At 38.2% G+C, this 20,790-nt stretch overlaps 1 protein-coding gene across 1 annotated transcript in view; it reads left to right on the top strand.

The window, feature by feature from the left end:
- Positions 1–20,790, top strand: part of LOC121509581 (protein unc-13 homolog B-like) — a 260,714-nt gene that overhangs the window by 153,410 nt on the left and 86,514 nt on the right. Inside the window, exons 14-21 of the mRNA XM_041787044.1 lie at positions 21–26; positions 3,377–3,451; positions 6,431–6,650; positions 6,744–6,971; positions 14,306–14,447; positions 15,467–15,636; positions 15,900–16,015; positions 18,343–18,506. Of these exons, the coding sequence (XP_041642978.1) occupies positions 21–26; positions 3,377–3,451; positions 6,431–6,650; positions 6,744–6,971; positions 14,306–14,447; positions 15,467–15,636; positions 15,900–16,015; positions 18,343–18,506 (1,121 nt within the window). The remainder of the gene's footprint in view (positions 1–20; positions 27–3,376; positions 3,452–6,430; positions 6,651–6,743; positions 6,972–14,305; positions 14,448–15,466; positions 15,637–15,899; positions 16,016–18,342; positions 18,507–20,790) is intronic.

Here is a 20,790-nt window from a genome sequence, read left to right on the forward strand (position 1 = left end):
CTTCACTCATCGGCCCTCAGGCTATGGTGAGTAAAAAGAGAGATTCAGATATGATCTGTTTGATGGTCTTTGTTTCAAATGCTCTCTAAAAGTCCTGATTGAAACAAAGCTTTTCAACCTGCCACTTTTGTAGTTTTCATTTGTGTTCAAAGAAAAGCACAGATATTAAGATATCAGTCATTGTTCTGCTATATTTTTGTTTTGCTCTGAGACAAATCAATTTCACTTTGTGACGTCTTTCAGCTTCCTCTTAGTTCAGATTGAAGCTCTTTTAAATTTTTATTTTTAGTAATTAACACGTTTATTTTACTGTCATTCAGCCAGTCAGCATCCGAGTGACGTACCAGTGGCTCTATAAAAGCAAACTGTGTAAAGGTCAGAGCAAAATGTGCCTCCTCTAGTCTCACTTTGACTTTGAAGTACTTCAGGGAGGCTGATCGTGTCTGAGCAGTTAGAGCTGTGAATATTCAGGCGTTCAGATCTGAGAAAACTGACTCTTGTGATTAAAGAAACTTAGCTCCTTTGGTTTGAAGCAGATCCTCTCGAGTAAAGGTCAAACACTCCATAGCAGCAGTCTAAGCAGTTAAAAAAACACCCTTGAGGGTTGAAAAGATAGAAAATCTCTGGGACAATGTGGTTAAACTTCACAGAGTTTGAATAAGTTTTGGCTATCATGAAGAGTAGTAAACAGACAAAAACATGCAGATGAGACTGAAATTAAGTTAAATATTCAATATCACACTATGTATGAAACAAAACAGTCCAAACAACCAGAATAAGTGTGGTCATGGCAGTGTGGACTGAGAATGAGAAATTTGCATAAAGAAAATAAAAACATCTACATTTTTTTATGGTTGAATCACAACAGATATTGCTCACATGATTACTTTTCCTCCCTCCATCAAATTGAATCCTCCCTCATTCAAACCTCTCCTGTAAACTTTTGCCATACTATATAAATATTACAATTTTAAGCTTCAGAATAATCAGCAAACCTTTAGACATATGCTGAGCCCACTCCATTCACTGGTGTTTTAAAGGGCACTGTTGAGGTATTAAAATATTAGGTGCTTTAAAATTCACATTTAAATGAGAATATTAAATTGTCTTCCTGGTCAGCCAGGGCAAGAGACATAATTACTTCACTGAGCACTTAGGTCTGTAATGTGCTTCATAATCTCTGTGGTCTTGTTAACATGTACGGTCGCCTAAATTACTGTAGAGACAAGCATTAGACTCCATTTGTTAATTTTTTACATTTTTGCATGGGACTCTATGTCTTCATTATAATGTCAAATTAAAATCAAATTACACTGAAGTTGAAAGGAAAAGAAATGTAGTGAGTCAGTGATTTTTTTAGAGTGCTGATGAAAACAAATGGCAGGGATATGATTATCCTAATGAATACTGTCAGAAAGTTTTGCACACAGAACCAGGTGTTTTAAATAAATGCTTTATCAAAGTTTGTTCAGGTGTATCAGCTAAGGTTCTGCTGCATTTCAACTTCAGGATTGTGTTTGTGCTTTCTGTTTGTGCTTTATTTCCACAATTCTTGGTAGTCTGATCTGCTTATGCTTGTGTGTTCTGGAGTCAGATATGGATCTGGAATGGGTCCAAAATTAAATGGGCTACTCCTCTCTTTATGCTAAACCCTTCCACTAAATCTCATAAAACTCTGGCCAGGATTTCTCCTGTTATCCAAATGGAAAGCAGACAAACACAATTATAAAGGTGACTTCTTTTTAGACCTTTTTAAAAGACGACCCAAACAAGAGAAAAACTATTGCAAACTTAATTCTTTAGAACCCCACAAGGCCCAAATAGCGAAAACAATGTCATGTTCTCCTTAGTTATTATCATTCTGTGCATAAGATGATTATATTCTGATCTCCATGCTCAGTAACCCTACAAGCAGATGGATTCGCCCGTTTCTGTGTTTCTTACTGGCAAATCCGTTTTGCAAAGCTCCCATCGGAACCATTTTGGCCCGGTTAGAAAGTGACCGTACTAATCAGCATCGAGGGGCAGTACTTTCGGGCGCAGCAGAGTCGTGCAAGCAGCGAGAAGAGGCCGGTGCAAGTATGGCAGAAGACATTGGTGTGGATGCTGCTACAGCGCCAGTTTTATCAGAACTTGACAACATTTCTTCATTAAAAGAAAAACAAAGAACAGCATTGAGTTGCTTTCTTTTCAAACATGACAAAAGTCGTGTACTGACATGTCTGTAGTCTCCATGGTTCGCATAATGTAGCTATCTATGGAGTTTATTCGTTGATAGTGGCGTACCTCAGTTTGGGGCTATAACGTCACTTGTTTTGTTGCTCTGATTGGCCCATAAAGATGAGACAGACGGAACGTTCAACCAATCACCCTCCGATTTTTTTTTTTGTGTGTGGTGCCCTAGGCCTCAATCCATACCAGAGGGCGCACTTGTACATTTTGCTACTGTTTAAAGACAATACATGATAAATACTGCTGATTTGTAAGGCTATAAATTGCTATAAATAACAGCAAAAAATTTAAAATCTGCCAACACTGTTATTTAACTTTTGAAGCTAATATCTGTTAATACTAATATCATACCGATAACATCGTTTAGCCCTAATATAAAATGTATGCTTTTTGGTACTTCAGGGACTCCATATGATACAAATGACTTATAATGGAGCAGTTTACATTTTGTTAGATATGCTTTTTTGCTTTCTGGCATGACTGATACAACTCTGTCAATTTAATCAAAGGCCACAATAAGCATACAATTAGTTTAGCTTAGCACAAAGACTGGAAACAAGGGGAAATGCTAGTTTGGTTACAGGAAATTCATTTCACATAGGTACCATCTTTACAGATCATATAGAGTATATTGTTTTTTTTAACCCCTGTTTTCATTCATCATTGGCCAGTGCTAAACAGCTATTGCTTTTGTTAAACAGGCAGAAGTAATTGTTAAATTAATCTCTGCATCCAACCCTTGGCAACAAAGCAAATTAATCTATTTCTCAAAGTACCAAAACGTGTTTTAATGTCTTTTAAGTCTTAATTGTTTTTTTAATATCAAGCATCTAAAAATAGTGTTTGATCTAAAAAAAATGTATTATTCATTGATTGAATCCCTCAACGGAATTTCTAGTCCTCACAAATGTAAGCATGCAAACATAAGTTGTTCTTACCAAGGAAGGCTAAAGAAGAGCTGTGTTGCATTTTTTGTAAACTGTGCATTCAAGTGGAGAAGTTGCTCTGACCTTCAGAGTTTAAAGAACCAAAAATCACATAATTCATTGATCATCAAAGTTAAAAAAGGAAAACGTTTTCTTTTTCCTTTAAATTCTCTCTGGCTGTTTTTTGACCAGTCCATGTTTGCATGTGTTTTTTCCAGTCTATGATACAGTCGAGGAAAGCTGGACTCGCCCACACACTGGCCACACGGACCTCCCTGAAAGATGAGGAGCTGGTGAGTGGCTTAGTACATACACTGCACACACACACACACTCAAACGCTGAAGCTATGGTAGTATATCTACAGGAAGACTCACTGTCACCTGGATGCCAGCTAATGGGATCCACACAAACTTAAACTTAGAAACCCTTATACCCAATTTTCTGTCTAGCCATACTCCTGCAGCAGCTGTATTGTTAATCTGTTGGTGGGAGATTCAGTATACTGTGGACACTGAATTTGGTTGAGTCAGCTTAAGTCGGCTGAAGGTTTAATAAAGCCCGGAGCAGCAAAGCTTATTATTGTTAGTTATTGTTTGTTTGTGCCTCTCTTAATGTACTGTGCAAAGTCAGAAGAGTAATTGCATTATATTTGTTGAACATTAATTATTTAAGTGAATAAAGTAGGTTACAGTTAATAATGCAGTGGGGACTAGAGCACCTGTTAGTTTTAAAACATTGTTTTTATACAACATAATTGACTAAATGAAAAACCTTTTGGGGAAAAACGTGATGAAAATGCTTCTTTAATTTAAGACCCAGTAGAGTCCTGCATTTGCAGTGACTGCTGTTTAACAAAGATGAAATCTAGCAAGAAACGTGACGTTTTTCAAGTCCTACACATTATCACTAAACATGTATTATCACATGAATATTAAAGTAAATACTACAGTGAATAGGCTACAATAGGCGACCTTTTTTACATTTGTTATGCATAAAAAAGTAAAAGATTTTATAAACAGTAAATGCAGTGTCAGAATGGTTTTGATTTTGGGGATGAAAATGTGCAAAAAGGAAAAGGATTACCTTATTAGGAACAATGAAATGGAAATTTTAATTAATCAGCAAAATATCCATGTAATAGTATACCTTTTTCCAGTGTCTTGAGGTATAGCTGTAAATGTTGTTTGAGTATTGCACTGTTGTATTCCTAACTGAAAAATTGTATATGTAATCTAACAAATTGCTCCTTCACACACAGTAACAAGATAACTAGCTAACACAAATTCTTACTAGCTTACAGTGTATTGCTTACTTGCAGTATAAGCTAATGTTAGCTAGCTATCTGCACCTAATAAATGATACAATAGGCCCAATTTCCTCAAATAAGACCAAAGTTGCATTCAGCATTCAGTGAAACAACAACAGTTTGTTAGAGACCCTGTTTTTAAAGGAGTTCAGTATTTTAAGAGCATTTGAGCCCAAGTTAAAAGGCAATGTGTTATAAACCCTTGACGCTCAATCAAGCCATATTTAAGGTGAAACAGTACATTTGACAGCTCAGCAGTTTCCTGTAGTCAACAGAGAATGTTAGCATTTACTAGCCTACTTGCTAGCTAACCATAACTCTTTAATAGCAACAGAAGAATAAGTCTAAAGTCTTAGCTATGCTTGCTTTTCTCAAACATTTTTAGCTAGCTGATGCCACTTTTAGCTAGGATTTTCGAATGAGGTTACTCAGGCTATCAGGAATCAGATGTCTGTAGCTAATGAGTTAAATCTACTTTTAGTTTGAAACTAAAAGTAGATTTACTATCTATCCAAATAAATTAAAACACCAGATTCCCTGTTTTAGACGGAAATAGTGTAGCAATCTGTAACAAGGCTGTATGATATAGTAGCACTTAAAGTTGTATTAACCATGTCTCCTAATCATTTTTCAACGCTTAAGTAGCAACATGTGCACTTCAGTCAGTAGCTAGCAGTGAACTAAAGATGTCACTTACAGCAGTTGTGAGTGAATATCCAACCTTTGATATACAACACTTGGGGTCAATGGGAACTATGGTTTTATCCTCATAAGTGCAGTCTTATATTTTAATGGCCATACCTTGTACATTTACTGTAGGTGTAAGGTATTCCATCAATAATCCATTTAGTTGCCAGCTTCTGAAAATAGCCCTGCAAACATCTATGTAGTGCGATAAAGAAGCAACATACTAAGCAGCATGCTTTACCTTTGTAAATACACAGATGGTTGTTGCACTGAAAGCACATCAACATAGTTCCATAATACTACTAACAGATGGAAGACGCGTATGTACAAAAATATGCAGCATTTATGCTGGCTCAGAATCATAGACACTGGGATGACATTCTCAAGTTAACAACCTGTGAAAACATGTCTAAATATAATAACAATTTACCAGATTGGACCAGATTTTTTTCCATCCATTCATTCAGACCTCTTTATTCATATTATAAACAGCAAAATAATGAAAATCTCTTTAGCAAAGAATTTCTTATGAAGCAAGGATGCTTTGGGGTACAAAGAAGAAAATCAAAGATCAGATCATCAAAATTAAAACCCACATAGAACCTGCTGTTTTTCTTGTATAATGTTCATTGTTCCCTACTATTCACACTGCTGTGTAACCACTGCAGTAATAATAATGATGGGCATCACAATAATGACTCACATTCCCAAATTCTGAGCTGGGCTTCTTGTCAAGGTGTCCTCTCATCCTGTGGAAATGTGTTCACCTCCTCCCACACTCCTCCTACACTGGACAACAGCAGAATCTAGTTCATCAATAAAGAAGCCAAGAATTTTAAAAAACATAAATTAGATTTCTTATAAAAAAAAACATTTGGCATTATTTTAGTAGGATCCACCTTGTAATAACCTATTTATTTAATTAATTTATTTATTTTTGGTTTAACTTCAATTAATTTCATAGACAGTTGTGTCTTAAATCTCACACTAAGGAAGAACAATATTGTAGTTTTCATACTAGGTCCCTCTTTTATTTTTGTTTTTGCATTTTGCTCTATTTATTCACCACTAAGACTCTCTCTCTACTTGGCTGTATTAATATTAGCCACCTTGCTGTCCTTTGCCTTGCCTTTTCACTCATCATCCTACACTTCTGTTATCTTTGTACAGTTTCTTTAAAATCTCTCTGTTTATTTCTTTATTTGTGTTTTTATTACACAGCACACCTCTGTTTCTCCTTATTCCATCCATTACTCTTTCTTTCTTTGTCTCCAACAGAAAACCCATGTCTACAAGAAGACCCTGCAGGCTCTGATCTACCCCATCTCCTGCACCACGCCACACAATTTTGAGGTGTGGACAGCCACAACGCCAACATACTGCTATGAGTGTGAGGGTCTGCTGTGGGGCATCGCTCGGCAGGGTATGAGGTGTGCGGAATGTGGGGTCAAAGTGCATGAGAAATGTCAAGAGCTGCTGAACGCTGACTGCCTGCAGAGTAAGTAAAGTCATTAAACTACCTTGAAAGAATGAATTTATTCCTTTTTACTGACCCTCCGGAGCTCATTATATACCAAATCATTGCCATCAGGAGCGGCTGAGAAGAGCTCCAAGACTGGGGCCGAGGATCGGACACAGCATATCATCATGGCGATGAAAGACAGGATGAAGATCCGCGAGAGAAACAAGCCAGAGATCTTTGAGGAGATACGGAGGTTGTTTAACATCAACAAGATGATCCACATTCAGAATATGAAGAGCATCAAGCAGAGCGTCCTGGATGGCACCTCAAAGTGGTCGGCAAAGATCACCATCAATAGTATGTTCAGCAATTTTTGCCTTTAATTGATAATCCTGGGAACAGTTTTCTTAAAGGGGAATTTTGCCGTTTGAATTTTATGAGATCAGAGTTTTTAAGATGACAGTGGGTTAAATCTAAGTCAGTTATTTGTCCATTTTGCTCTCGAATTAAAGCCATAGGCACCCTTCTCTGAATAAAAGCCCTTAGTCAACACTTAGTAATTCAGGGATATGGGGAGCAGGGCTGCTTCTTGTGCTGCAGCACCCCTTTGAATAAAGAAAAACTAAAACCATCACCTCTAGCTTCACCTAAACTTATGTTTAACCCATTTTATGGGATAAGTAGATGTAGATCATCAGTATGTGCAATCCTTTGTTGATCCATTTATAGTCAATCTTGTTTATTTGAACTCCTGCAGAGTGAAACAACTCACTGCAGGTCAGAGCTTTTCATCTTTGTGCACACACATAAATGTTGCCCTAGATTTCTTTAGTGGAAGATTGTTTTTCTTGTAATAACCTCGGAGGAACTTCTGATGGTGCTGATCCAGGGCACAAACTCAATTCATCTGGTTAGTAGTCACCAAGCTCCACTGCTCACTAGTGATAAGGAATTTCAATATGAACACTATATAAAATTAATTTACTTAACAATTTATCAATGTTTTCTTTCAATTCATGTTTTGACATAATGAGGGGAGAAAATGTTAAAAGATAGTGCTGTCAGTTTAGTCTGCTCCACAAGGATGAGGGATCAGCAGGAGTACAATAACGCACATAAGCAGAAGTACAAAAGAAGAAATTGACCATCTGATGTCTGTGCGACTTCTTGCCGTCTTTGCTGGCCTTACAAACTATGAAACCCTAAATATAGACTAGGTTTGTGGGAAATGTTGGTGTACTATTGCTTTCTGGGTATAACATCATCATATACAAATATTTCTGTTGACTACTGCATCTAAATCCACTGCTGCATCTGTAGATGATTTGGCTTAAAGCAATAACACTTTTTGGTTTATTTAAGAAAAACAGGCTGATTTGGGTAAAGATAAGTATCCACATTACATCACATCCACAAGTTACTTTTTTAATGCATATCACATCCTGTGAAAAACACTGCTGTCTAAAGCTCCTATCTCTTCACCTATCGCTCTGGCTGAGCCCAGACACTCTCCTGAGGAATGTCATTTCAACCACTTGAATGCACAATCTCATTCTTTTGGTCATTACCCAGAGCTCAAGGCCACAGGAACATACATCGGCCGGTAGATCGAAAGCTTTGCCTTCAGTCTCAGCTCCCTCTTCACCACAATGGTCAGTACAGCGTTTGCAGAACTGCTGATACTACACCAATCCGCCTATCAATCTCACAGGCCATTCTCCCCTCACTTGTGAACAAGACCCAGAGATACTTGAATTCCTTTACTTGGGGCAAAGACTCACTCCCCACCTGAAGGAAACAATCCATTGTTTTCCAGCAGAGGACCATCACCTTAGAATTGGAGGTCCTTATTCTCATACCAGTTGTTTCACACTCAGCCACAACCTGTCCCAGTGCCTGCTGGAGGTCCCCAGCCAAGGAAGCCAGCAGAACCGCATCATCTGCAAACAGTAGAGAGCTCCCTGAACCGGACACCTTGCTTCTCTCAACAGCACTGATGAAACAAATAATAAAAGTAATGAAAAATAGATATATGAGGTTTTGGCCTGACGCCAGCAAAAGTGATGTTGTTTTTTTCTCATGGCTGAAAGTGCTGTGTCTGTGTGACCCATTCATCAGAACAAACATGGCATTGTTAGCAGTTCCTCTTGAAAATGTCCCATTATAAAAAAAAGTATGTCAACCCTAGGTCAATGCTATCTTGTAATGTAAATGTTAGCCACAATGAGTGATTGTACAGATACAGTGTTATGCTTTTAGGGTAGGGTGTAGGCTGATTACATACTTTCAGTTTAGATATGTTGTCTCCCCTTCTCCTCTGGCAGCTAAACAATGTAACACAAAACTTACGTTGAAATTTCAGAGACTTCCAAAGAAATGAAAGCAAATCCTAAAAGTTTTTCTTCAAACAGGTTTTTCCTCCTTAAGATTCGGACACAACAACATACGGGAGCTTTTTACAGATGAGGATAAAATTATCAGCGCCCCCATGTTTTTTTAAAAGTATTGCCCAAGTGCTGTTACACAGATCTAGGAAATTTTAATGTCACTTTTCCAAACAATCGTGTTTTATTTTGGATGCTTACATTATTTCACTTTACAAATTAGCCTTAGATTATTAGCCCCTCTGATGCTAATAGTCATTTGTGTCTCCTTTTGCTGGATAACAGCCTGCAGTCATAATATGAACAAAATAGCTTTTCAAATCTATTTATATTTTTTCCTCTCATCTCATATGGGCCGATACAAGAGCAGTAGATAACAATTATGCTGTCAGATAGTGAATCTACTGATAAAAAAAGATCTTAAAATGATTCTCTATGATAAAGAAAATTTAGTACTAATCAAGATCTTGCAAAAAAATCCTTCAAGTATTAGATACGTTATGGGGAAAAGGGCTCACCACCAAACCCACAGAAATAGTCTTTAAAAAGGTGTTTAATCAAAAGGTAGAACACATTTTCAGGTAAATGATTTTTTTGTTAAACAGTGCTAGAGAACTGAAAATGAGAAGGGCTCTTTAGTTTCACATTTGAATGAAAAAGAAGGTGCAAGAAATCTGGAAAGTCGATCTACCAACTGTATCCTCAAGAAACCTTAAAACCCAGCACACTTGTCATCTGTGAGAACCTGCAGCAATGTGAACATGGAGCAGAGCATAGTAGGTTTTCCCAGAGAATACCTTAAAAACAGAAAGTAAGCCCGATTCATAAAAAGCGTTTTCTTTTTTATGTTTGTCCTGATCAGTTCAGAAACTTTACCTGCTAATCAAGAAGGATTAATTATTTTCAATAGATGTTCTATCCCTATGCCCTTCCCTTTGCTAAACATCATCAGAACTGTCACCGTTACCAAAGCAACCAGTCACATCACACTATATAATGGCAGCAGAGTTGCCATGGCAGCCATCACACCTTGTCTTCCTGATCAGGAGTCATGAGCTCCAGTAAAAAGAAGAAGCAGGTACAAGCATTTAGCTCACCACGAGCCACTCTCCTCTCCATAGCAAAGCTATGAGAGGAGAGTGGCTCGTGATGTGGCCCCGAGCCCCTAATAAAGAAGAAAGGCGCGGAAGAACGATAGTGGCTCGTGGCTCGTGTCGTTGCCCTGAGCCCCTAATTAGAGTTTTCAGATTTACCAGCAACGATACATGAAACAAAAATTGTCAAACTAAAGGTTATAATTTGCAGATTCTTTTTTCTTCGATGTGGGTGTTATAAACCACTTTGATCCAAAATTTGGTAACTTTGGAAAGGAATAAATTAAGAAATAGGCTCAGTGTTTCAAAAAAAGTCAATTTGGATAACAAATTTACTTCTCTCCTTTTTAAAACCACAATCTTACTTTTGTTCAATTTTTAAAGAAAAACTGGATACAATCAATCTTAACCAGATACAAACTTTTTTTTTGCTTTTGTTTTTTACTTTTTTACAAATACATACAAAAGAAATATGCCATGTTTATATGCTTTTCCTTTCAACAATACATCCCTCTGGCGAGTTCCTTTTTGTCTTTCTTATCATTCCAGCTACATAGCCAAGGAGTCATAAAATATAACTCCTTGTTTATATTATTGTTGCTGTAGCAGAGGCATTACAGCCGCCCAACTCTTTAAAAATGTCTGTTTCCTATGTCATAGGGCATGTGTTAGTTTTTTTTTCAATTTCCTATGATGCCAATATCTTCTGGATCCAGACATCATATGATAGGGTTCCAGTTTTTACCATATAATTGGGAAACACTTCACAGCTTATATGATTTGGAGTTAATATGTTTTATCTCTATTAACAACATTTTCTTGGAGTACACCAAAGAGAACAACTTTAGGGTCTTTGGGTATCTCATGATCCAGATTAATAGTACCTTCAAAGTTAAATCCAAACGTTGTGTCTTAATACACTAGATATATTGGAATAAAGCTGCCGTAAACACGTAAGAGTACTGAGATCTATATGTAACCACACCGCTTTCCACATTATTATGCAAATGGCACTTTTATCTTATTTACCAAAGTATTAATGCAAATGACAGAGTATTTTTCAAGTCATCAGCAATTAGAGCATTATTCAAATGTTTTTGAACAAACTTCATAATGATAACCATTATTTAAAAAAAAATAAAAACCTCAAAATGCACTTTTCCGCATTATTAAGCAGGTCGCAGGTTTCAGCAATATGGGAAAGAGGAAGGATCTGTCTGCTGCCAAAAAGTGTCAAATAGTGTAATGCCTTGGAAAAGGAATGAAAACATTAGATATTTCACGAAAAATTAATCGTGATCATCCCACTGTGAAGAAATTTGTGGCTGATTCAGAGCATAGATGGGTTCATGCGGATAAAGGCATAATGAGGAAGGTTTCTGCAAATTCATCAGATTAAGAGAGCAGCTGCTAAAATGTCATTACAAAGCAGCAAGCAGGTATTTGAAGCTACTGGTGTGTCTGGAGTCCTACCAACCTCAAGGTGTAAGATCCTCCAGATGCTTGCAGTGGTGTATAAACCTACTATTCGGCCACTCTATCCAATACTCACAAGCAGAAACGGTTGCAGTGGGCCCAGAATTACATGAAGACTCATTTTCAAACAGTCTCGTTGACTGATGAGTACAACCCTGGATGTTCCAGATGGAGGAGTAGTGGATGGTTGGTGGACGGCCACCATGTCCCAATAAGGCTGTGACGTCAGCAAGAAGGTGGCAGAGTGATGTTTTGGGCCGGATTCATGAAGGGAGAGCTGACAGGCCCCTTTAGGGTCCCTGAAGGTGTGAAAATGACCTCGGCAAAGTATATAGAGTTTCTGACTGACCACTTTCTGCCATGGTAAAAAAGAAGAGCAGTTCCTTCTGAAGCAAAATTTTCTTCATGCATGACAATACATCATCTCATGCTGCAAAGAATACCTGTGTGTCATTGGCTGCTATGGGCATAAAAGGAGAGGAACTCATGGTGTGGCCCCCATCCTCCCCTGACCTCAACCCTACTGAGAACCTTTGGAGCATCCTCAAGCTAAAGATCTATGAGGGTGGGAGGCAATTCATGTCAAAACAGCAGCTCTGGGAGGCTATTCTGGCATCCTGCAAAGAAACTCAAGCAGAAACTCTCCAAAAACTCACAAGTTCAATGGATGCAAGAATAGTGAAGGTAATATCAAAGAAGGGCTCCTATGTTAACATGGAACTTGGCCTGTTAAGATGTTTTTGATTGAAATATCTTTGATTTCAGTGAATATGACCTCCTAATGCTGCAAATTCGACAAATGACCATTTTCAGTTCTTTACAACCAAAAAATGTTTTAAAACTCTGCCGTGCTCAATAATGTGAAAAAGTGCATTTGGGGTTTTTGTTTTTTTTTTAAGTAATGGTTATCATTATGAAGTTTGTTCAAAAACATTTGAATTATGCTCTAACAGCTGATGACTTGAAAAATACTCCGACTGTCATTTGCATGAATATTTTGGAAAATAAGAGAAAAATGTAATTTGCATAATAATGTGGAAAGCGGTATATCTATATGCAAAGCTGTCATCCTCTGCCCTGGCTTGGTTTATTTTGGGCAGGCCTCTAGTCACTATGGGGAAATATCCCACCCCCTAACACAACAACAATGTATTATCACTGAGCAGTTCATGTCTATACAGTCTGTTGTTAGGTGATGTCACTGCCTTCGTTGAAAGTTAACAGCCGGCTACATGCTGTGTTTTTGTTCATTGTGAGGTAATTTTCCAAATCTATCAAACACAGTGACCTACAGGTCATTAAAAGTTTAGTAACAGAGAGATTTGTGCCAGAAAACAGTAAATTACATCCCCAGCTTCTGTCTCTCTGCTCTGGCACAGCTGTGCTTAGGCCATAGTTCACTGTACAGTCAGGGGGCAGGCTAATTGCTGGAGTGCTTGTCTGTTTTTTCCCCTTGAACCAAATGCAATAGGAATATTACCTGCTGAAGGTGTGTTATGATCCACAATGAGTTGTCTTAAGTCCTGTATGATTAAAAGAAGCAGGCCTTTGTCTCTCTCAAAGCAGCAACAGTTCAATCCCTCCTGTCTGTTGGCATGGTGATGCTAAAGTTTAGTAAAGTATCTGATGATCACCACCTGCCAAGTCTATCACATTAAAGCTTCAAATGCTAATCATCATTGAAGACTTTTATTTTGAAGAGCAACACCAGGAAAGTGTTTTCAGCAGCAACTTAACAATAAAGATGTCGTATAACAGGAGAGAGACATTCACTTAATTCAGAAAATGAAATATAAGAAATTCCTGAAGAGTTACAGAATGAGAAAATGACATCATGTCATCAGGCAGACCCATCTTGAAAAGCTTTAAGTTGAAATATTTTACCTGGTCTAAGAACGTGTGGAACAATCAGTGTAGGTGTCTTTGAACCATCTTAAGGTTCTTACTTTATTTTTAACCTCTGCATAGGTTATGTATGACATTGAAATACATTAATCCATGCTTTTGTCATTCATCTTTAAGCTGAGTTATGACTGAAGCTGATGGTGACTGCTCTGCTCTTTGAAGAATATATTGATTTCAGTAGGGAGCATTTCAACCAATTAATATTTAAAACTTCATTAGTAAAGATAAATATATCAGTCACTGACTTAGAATGGAGCACTCAGTAAAATATTGAAGAGACTTGAATTTGATTAAAGTTGTGTTTTTCAGTGCACTTTGCTTGTCTCATAGCTCAGAGTATATATTGTTTTCAATTTACCTTTTCAGTCAACTGGAAAACACAACAGTGACTTTTACAGCCCAATTTATCCACATCAAAAGGCAAATGTATGAGTCCATATGTAACTATGAGCAGAAACTGACTCTTTTTTTATTTGTACCTTGATTATAACAACTGTGGTCCTTAAAGATAAAAATGATCCAAGATCAACAACTGCAAGTCAGTATTTATAGTCCAAGCAAACTAAATTTTCTGCCTACAATAAAACAAAAAAACCTATGAGCTTTCTTTGAATAAGATTTTTGACACAGATCAGAGCTTCAGGTGACAACAAAAGAGATGTTGCTGTGTGTGAATCATGATTGCTGTGTTACGAGTCTTTGCATAACAGTGTGGGGGATTTCTGTGTTTTGGTGTGTGTGAGTGTGTGTGAGACAGAAAGATGGTGGTAATGAGTAGGTGTTTGTTGTTCTTATGCAATATTCATAGTCATTCCCTCTGTTTGTGTATCAGTTGTCAGTGCACAGGGTCTCCAGGCGAAGGACAGGACAGGATCCAGTGACCCATACGTCACCATCCAAGTTGGGAAGACCAAGAAGAGGACAAAGACCATCTATGGGAACCTGAACCCTGTCTGGGAGGAAAAGTTCAGCTTGTAAGTTTAGATTTTTTTGTCTTTCTGGTTTTAAAGCTTGTTTTGAACTCACAGGACAATGTTCAGTACATACCCTTCATACTCGTGAGACACGGTTTCAGCATAGGTCACAAAGTGTGCTGTAACATAGTCACCAGGCAGCCCGAAGAATTGGCTGGGCCTCTGAACAAGTCAATAAATGGGCCCTACTCAGTTGTGTTTTGTTGATAATATATTGTGTTGGATAAGTAGCATTGGTGCTAGCAGCCTGGCTAACATTAACCTTATTTTTGAGCTGAAAAGTATATTAAGCTGTATTGGGTTGTGCTGCTCAAATTAGTCATTTGTGTCACTTTTCAACCCTTTTCATCACATTTTCCACCCTTTTACAGTGTGAGATTAAACTATGCTATACATTATATTACATGATGAAGAAAATGTGGCACACCATTTTGATAATATCACAATTCAGCCATTTCATAAAAAAATTGAAAAAAAGGAAAACCTTCTAATGACACATGAGGTTATCTGATGAACTGAAGAGCTCAAAATGCTCCTAAAAACATTAAGCAGGGCCACCAGTGAGCCTAGTAGTAATGTAGCATGCCTGTGTATGGAGGCTATCATCCTTGAAGTGGCTAGCCTGAGTTCACTGCCAACCCTAGGCACTTTGCTGCATGTCACGACCCACTCTTTCATCTCTTCATATGTTCTGCAATCAGCTGTCAGTTTCACTTCTCAATCTATTCGATAGTATACCACTTTCGTCTTCTTCCTTTTTCCCACCATCAGCTTCTCTGTCTGTTCAGTTATTGATGTTAAATATGTATACGCCTGCCCTGTTTTGGCAGCACTTCAAATACTTCTCTTTAAATCAACAAGCAAAGCTTGGTGGCTTGCTTCCTCAGAATAATCATGTTTTAAGCATTTTTGAATATGTACATACATTTCTTTTATGCATGAATTCCCTTCTGAGTAGCCATCTGCCTGAACATGCATACATTTAAAACAACCAACCCACCTATTCCCTCTCTCCACAGCGAGTGCCACAACTCGTCTGACCGTGTAAAGCTGCGTGTTTGGGACGAAGATGACGACATCAAGTCTCGAGTAAAGCAGAGGCTGAAGAGAGAATCAGATGACTTCCTGGGTCAGAGTATCATCGAGGTCCGAACTCTGAGTGGAGAGATGGACGTCTGGTACAACCTGGGTACGTAGGACTTCAGACACACTGGGATACAGTATGTATGTGTTGGTGTTTATTACAGAGGCTTCCTGTGTTTGTGGGAAGTGTGTGGTTGGCATTTATGTGTGTGGTTGGGAGTGTAGGTGTGTACAGTTAGCAGTCTAGTTAGATCCCTCACTGAGAAAGTTGTAAAGTTAGATCGAAATCTCACCATATGTTCAACTCTAAAAGATGTATAAATTGAGTATGAATTGTGTGCCTGTGTATGTGTGGGTGTGTGCTTACAGAAAAAAGAACAGACAAGTCAGCAGTGTCTGGTGCAATCCGTCTTCAGATCAGTGTGGAGATCGAGGGTGAGGAGAAGGTGGCGCCCTACCATGTACAGTACACGTGCCTTCATGAGGTAATACACACATTAACACAATGGTACTGGTACTTTACCACAGTGCATTAGAGAAGCAGTAATTATATCCATTTTTAACGATTTCCCTTTCTTCTTTTTAAGTGTTTCTCATGTTTGATGCAGCTAACAAAAACCTTTTAATTCTTAGATTTGGAGATACAAGTCTAAGATGCGATTTATACACATTAACCAGTTTGACTTTTTATTGTTTTAATTGAAAGACCATTGCTGTTGAGTTTGATGCTATAACAATACACTAACATACAGAGAGGAAAATATTGTGAATTATTGCTATTAGATGCTTTGCTGCCCCTTCACTATGGCATTTTCCAAACTTTTTCAGCCAAAACAAAACCAAAACAAATATGACAGGTGGTCTAGTAAATTTGTCAAGCACTGTAGTAGCACTGTAAACAGTCCAAATGGGTTGGTTAAATGTTCATGTGGTTTATGACCAATAGACCACTAGAGTGATGCAGGAATAAGTCCTAAAATGGGGAAGTGAGCTAGCATTTTAATACTTCCGGTTCCTTCATCTGTGAAGGTCTGTGATGAACACAAGCTCAAGATATTTTAATGTTTTTTCTATGATATTAAATACATCTAAAAAGTGCTACGCTTTGAATTTTATATCTCAATGAAGGGAGCTACCTATCACTACAGCGTTTGTAGGGACTATTATACGTCATCACGCCAGCACAGCAACTGAGCCTGCCTCTCACTCGTATCCTTGCACGTGACACGTGGGTGATCATTTTAAATTCAGTCAGCCTTATTGTAGTTCAGTATAGCATGTCTTTAGCTTTTACTTCCATCAGTTATATTCACAAACAAAATGTGATGCATATCATTAATTTTTGAAGATTATCTTTATGAACAAAATGTGTAAATTTAATAAACCCCATTGAAAAATCCCACAGGTTCACCGCCGAGGGAACCCGTGCAATGCTGACTTCCAGGTTTCCCTATAAAATCACGTCGTCACTGCACCACTCTATTTGTGAACACTGAGAGGTGGCGACCACTTGCTATCTGTAGATGAGGTTAAAAAATTTCATAAAATGGTGAGAGAAAAAAAGAAAAAATAACAAAATACACTTACAAAATGCCAGATAAAAAGATTGGAAAATTGAAAAAATATTGTCACCGTCTGAGTATGTGCTCTCAGGTACCAGTGACACATGAAAATGAATCACAAAATGTTACTTTTACACTGTCAAAACACTGTTTCTTGAATGCCTCCTCTTTGCACAGGCAAAACTATTCAGACTTTTCTTGATGCTGCAGATGTTTAGTTTTGGGATGTCTGTCCTATTTGTTTTCAAGCTTTCATTTCTGAGCACCTCTTTGCATTTCAAAAGGCTTTGCTAAAGTCAGTGTTTATGGACTCTAGTTTATGTATTTGCTTTAAAGTCATGTAGACACCATGATCTCAAGTATCAGTTAGTTTAAGGTACTGCTCATTAACTACCTAACTGGTGCTCAGTTGAGCATGAGGCTGCGTGCAGATGTCTCTGACCAATGTCATGGAAAGACAAGGGGAGTGAGAGTGAAGACTCGTAGCATGTCATGTGTAGCAATAAGAAAACATCATTTCTATTTTGATTAGAAAAAAGAAATTGGTCATTTCTGGGCCTTTATTCTCAAATCAGCAACCTAATAAAAACAGATCTGTGGCCACCATAAGCCTTACAGTGGGAGATACACATATGTTAGCTTATTCTGAAAATGTTTTGCCCTTCACCTCCCAGACAGCAGCATTATTGACCCGGGCACAGTGAAAATGCTAATAGCTGTCCACTCTTTAGAAGTCTTTCATCCTGTGTAAAGGGAAGTATTGATCCAGTAGATATACACTTTGTAAACATCACTGAAGTTCTGGTAGGACTTTGAAAGACAGCTAAAATAGTGTCCTGGCTGCTCTTCAAGGGTTGAAAGTGCTCCAGAAACTTTCAGTGTATTTCTATTTCTCATTTTTTGTGGTTGTCAGGTGATGTAAACATGCAGCGTTTGGATGATGGAAATAAACAAGCCTGTGCTACAGCTTTTCAGAGGGTTTAGTGGTGGGGGGGCACTTTCCTTTACTTTTCTGTTTGCCCTCTATGCTGGACGCTGGTCATGTGACTTATGTGACAAATGAACTGACTTATAAACTGTAACCTTACTACTTACAGTGCAATATCCCACATGACGGAAGTGTGTATTGAATTTTTCACAACTTTAGGAGCCTCAGCTCCTCACTCTTTCATGTTTGATGTAAATATCTCTTAGATATTTTTTTTTGTCTTTTAACACTGCTAATGTTTCTGTTTTTCACTTCTCTGCAGAACATGTTTCACTTCTCGACAGATGTGGAGGGCGGCGGCGTGGTGAAGATTCCAGTGGCTCATGGCGACGATGCGTGGAAAGTTTATTTTGATGAGGTGCAGCAGGATATTGTGGACGAGTTTGCCATGCGCTACGGCGTCGAGTCCATTTACCAAGCTATGACGTAAGCCCAGTGTGTGTGGGGGTGTTAAAATGTATGTGATGTCAAGCAGTTGTATGAGGGTCTAAGTAAATCAAATCAAGAAATAATTTGACTGAGTCTGTTTGTGTAGGTTATTCATGTGCCTCTGTGTATGTTTACTTGCATGTGTGCTGATGTGAAAAGTAGGCGGAGCTGCTCTGAACTAAAAACAGCATGCAAATTAGTTTTTCTCATCTAATGAGAAAAGATGACCTGTCACCTCCAAGATTTCCCGGCTGTTTGATCGAATCATTGCTGGCAGGTGGAGAGACTGAGCGAACAGACATACACACAAATCAACACTCAGTGCTTTAATTACATTAGTAATGTTGTAATTTGACCTTAGAGGGACAGAGAGGATCTATGAGTTTGTGCTGTGTGATGAAGGAGCTCAATCACATAATATGTTTAAACTGGGAAATGTTGAGGAAATTATATCTGGAAACAGATTTGGTCCCAGTGGAAATAAGGATATGATCCGATCAATAACAAAACCAAATGAAAATACTGATTTAAATACACACAAACTTTGGAGTTGATGCAGAAGTCACACAGTTTAGTGACAGCTGACTTAACCTAAGCTTTAGTCTGCATCCTTTTTAAGAACTATCGGTAGCAAAAATGAATATTGTTTTGCCCCAATTGTCTACATTCGACTTAAGGGTTGTGTGCCTGAGCTTACTATGTAGCATGCTTTTGTAAATAGCTGCAAAGTTCTTGATATAGTATTTTTCCATTGCTTTCCTTGGCTGCGTCCCACAGTGTGTATAGTGTACATCCTTCTAATAGCACTGGCCATTATTTTGCCTGCAGATACAAAAAAACGTCATGAAAAATACAGTATACTAGTCCAATTAAATCTTTACTTCCTTGTAGTTAGTGATTGCCTCACAGCAAGAAAAGACTGGGTTCAGTGCAGAGTTTGCATGGGTTTTGTCTGAGTATTCAGGCTTCCTCCCACATTGCACAGACTGCAGGTTAGGCTAACTGGTGACTCTAAATTGCCTGTAGGTGTGATTGGTTGTCTGTCCCTATTTGTCAGTCTGTGATGAGCTGTGAGGAGTGTACTCCACCTCTTGCCTAGTGTCAGCTGTGATCACATCAGACTCCCCCGTATTCCCCTTAAGTGCTACAGCAAATGAACTAACCTTTCTCCAAACTCCTTCTTCCCTGAGAATTATATATTTTTATATTGGTACTTAATATGGATGCTCTAACTTCACTCTTGTTTGCAGATAGTTTGATACCAGTGACTGATTTCACATAAGTGAACTTCTCTGTACCTACTTAAATCTAACTGCAAGACAAACTCAAGGGTTTTATATAAAAAATAAAGTTTAAGAATGACACGGAAAATGCGGAGAACAACCAAAAGGGCAACCAGGAGAAAGTTTTGGGCAGTTTTCTGTAATCTTCTTCTCTCTTTGGTGCATTTTGGTGGCAGCAATACAGCGCCATATGAACTACAGTATTTTCAGTAGTTTTCAGTGGTTCCGTGCTTACATGGACATTTCCTGAAACAATACTGTGTTTATGGAAAACTTTTCAAAATGAAACGTAAATATATCGCTTTCATCTCCATGTGTACAAGGCCTCAATGCCAGCTGCTGAGAAGCATCCCCACAGCATGATGCTGAATCACTGTGCTTCACAGTTGGGTTGGTGTGTTTGTGGTGATGTGTAATGTTTGTTGTCTTCAAAACATAGCGTCTTGTCTGATGGCCAAAAAGCACCATTTTGGTCTCATCAGACCAAAGGACTGTATTCCATTTGATCATGGAGTCTCCCACATGCCTTTTGGTAAACTCTAGTAGAGGTTCAGAAGTTTTCTCCAAGAGTGTATTTCTCTTTGCCACTCTTACATAAAGCTTTGACTGCTGAAGAACCCATGCAACAGCTGTAGTATGCAGAGTCCCACCTCAGGTGCTGAAGCTTGTAATTCCTTCAGAGTAGTCAATAGAATCTTTGTGGCTTCTCTCACTAGTCTCCTTTTTGCACGACCACTCAGTTTGTGAGGACGGCCTGATCTAGGCAGATTTACACATGTGCTATATTCTTTCCAATTTTGATGATGGATTTAACAGAACTCAGCTCAACTTTAACAGAGCTTCAGTGCCTTGGAAATTTCTTTGTATCCAACCCCCTGACTTACACTTTTCAATAACCTTTTCTCTGAGTGTTCCTTTGTCTTCATAGTGTCATGGTAGCCAGGAATACTGATAATTAGTGACATGATCTTCCAGACACAGGTGTTTTTTAAACTACA

Source organism: Cheilinus undulatus, linkage group 5 (genome assembly GCF_018320785.1).
Source record: "Cheilinus undulatus linkage group 5, ASM1832078v1, whole genome shotgun sequence".
In the NCBI taxonomy this organism is placed as follows: domain Eukaryota; kingdom Metazoa; phylum Chordata; class Actinopteri; order Labriformes; family Labridae; genus Cheilinus; species Cheilinus undulatus.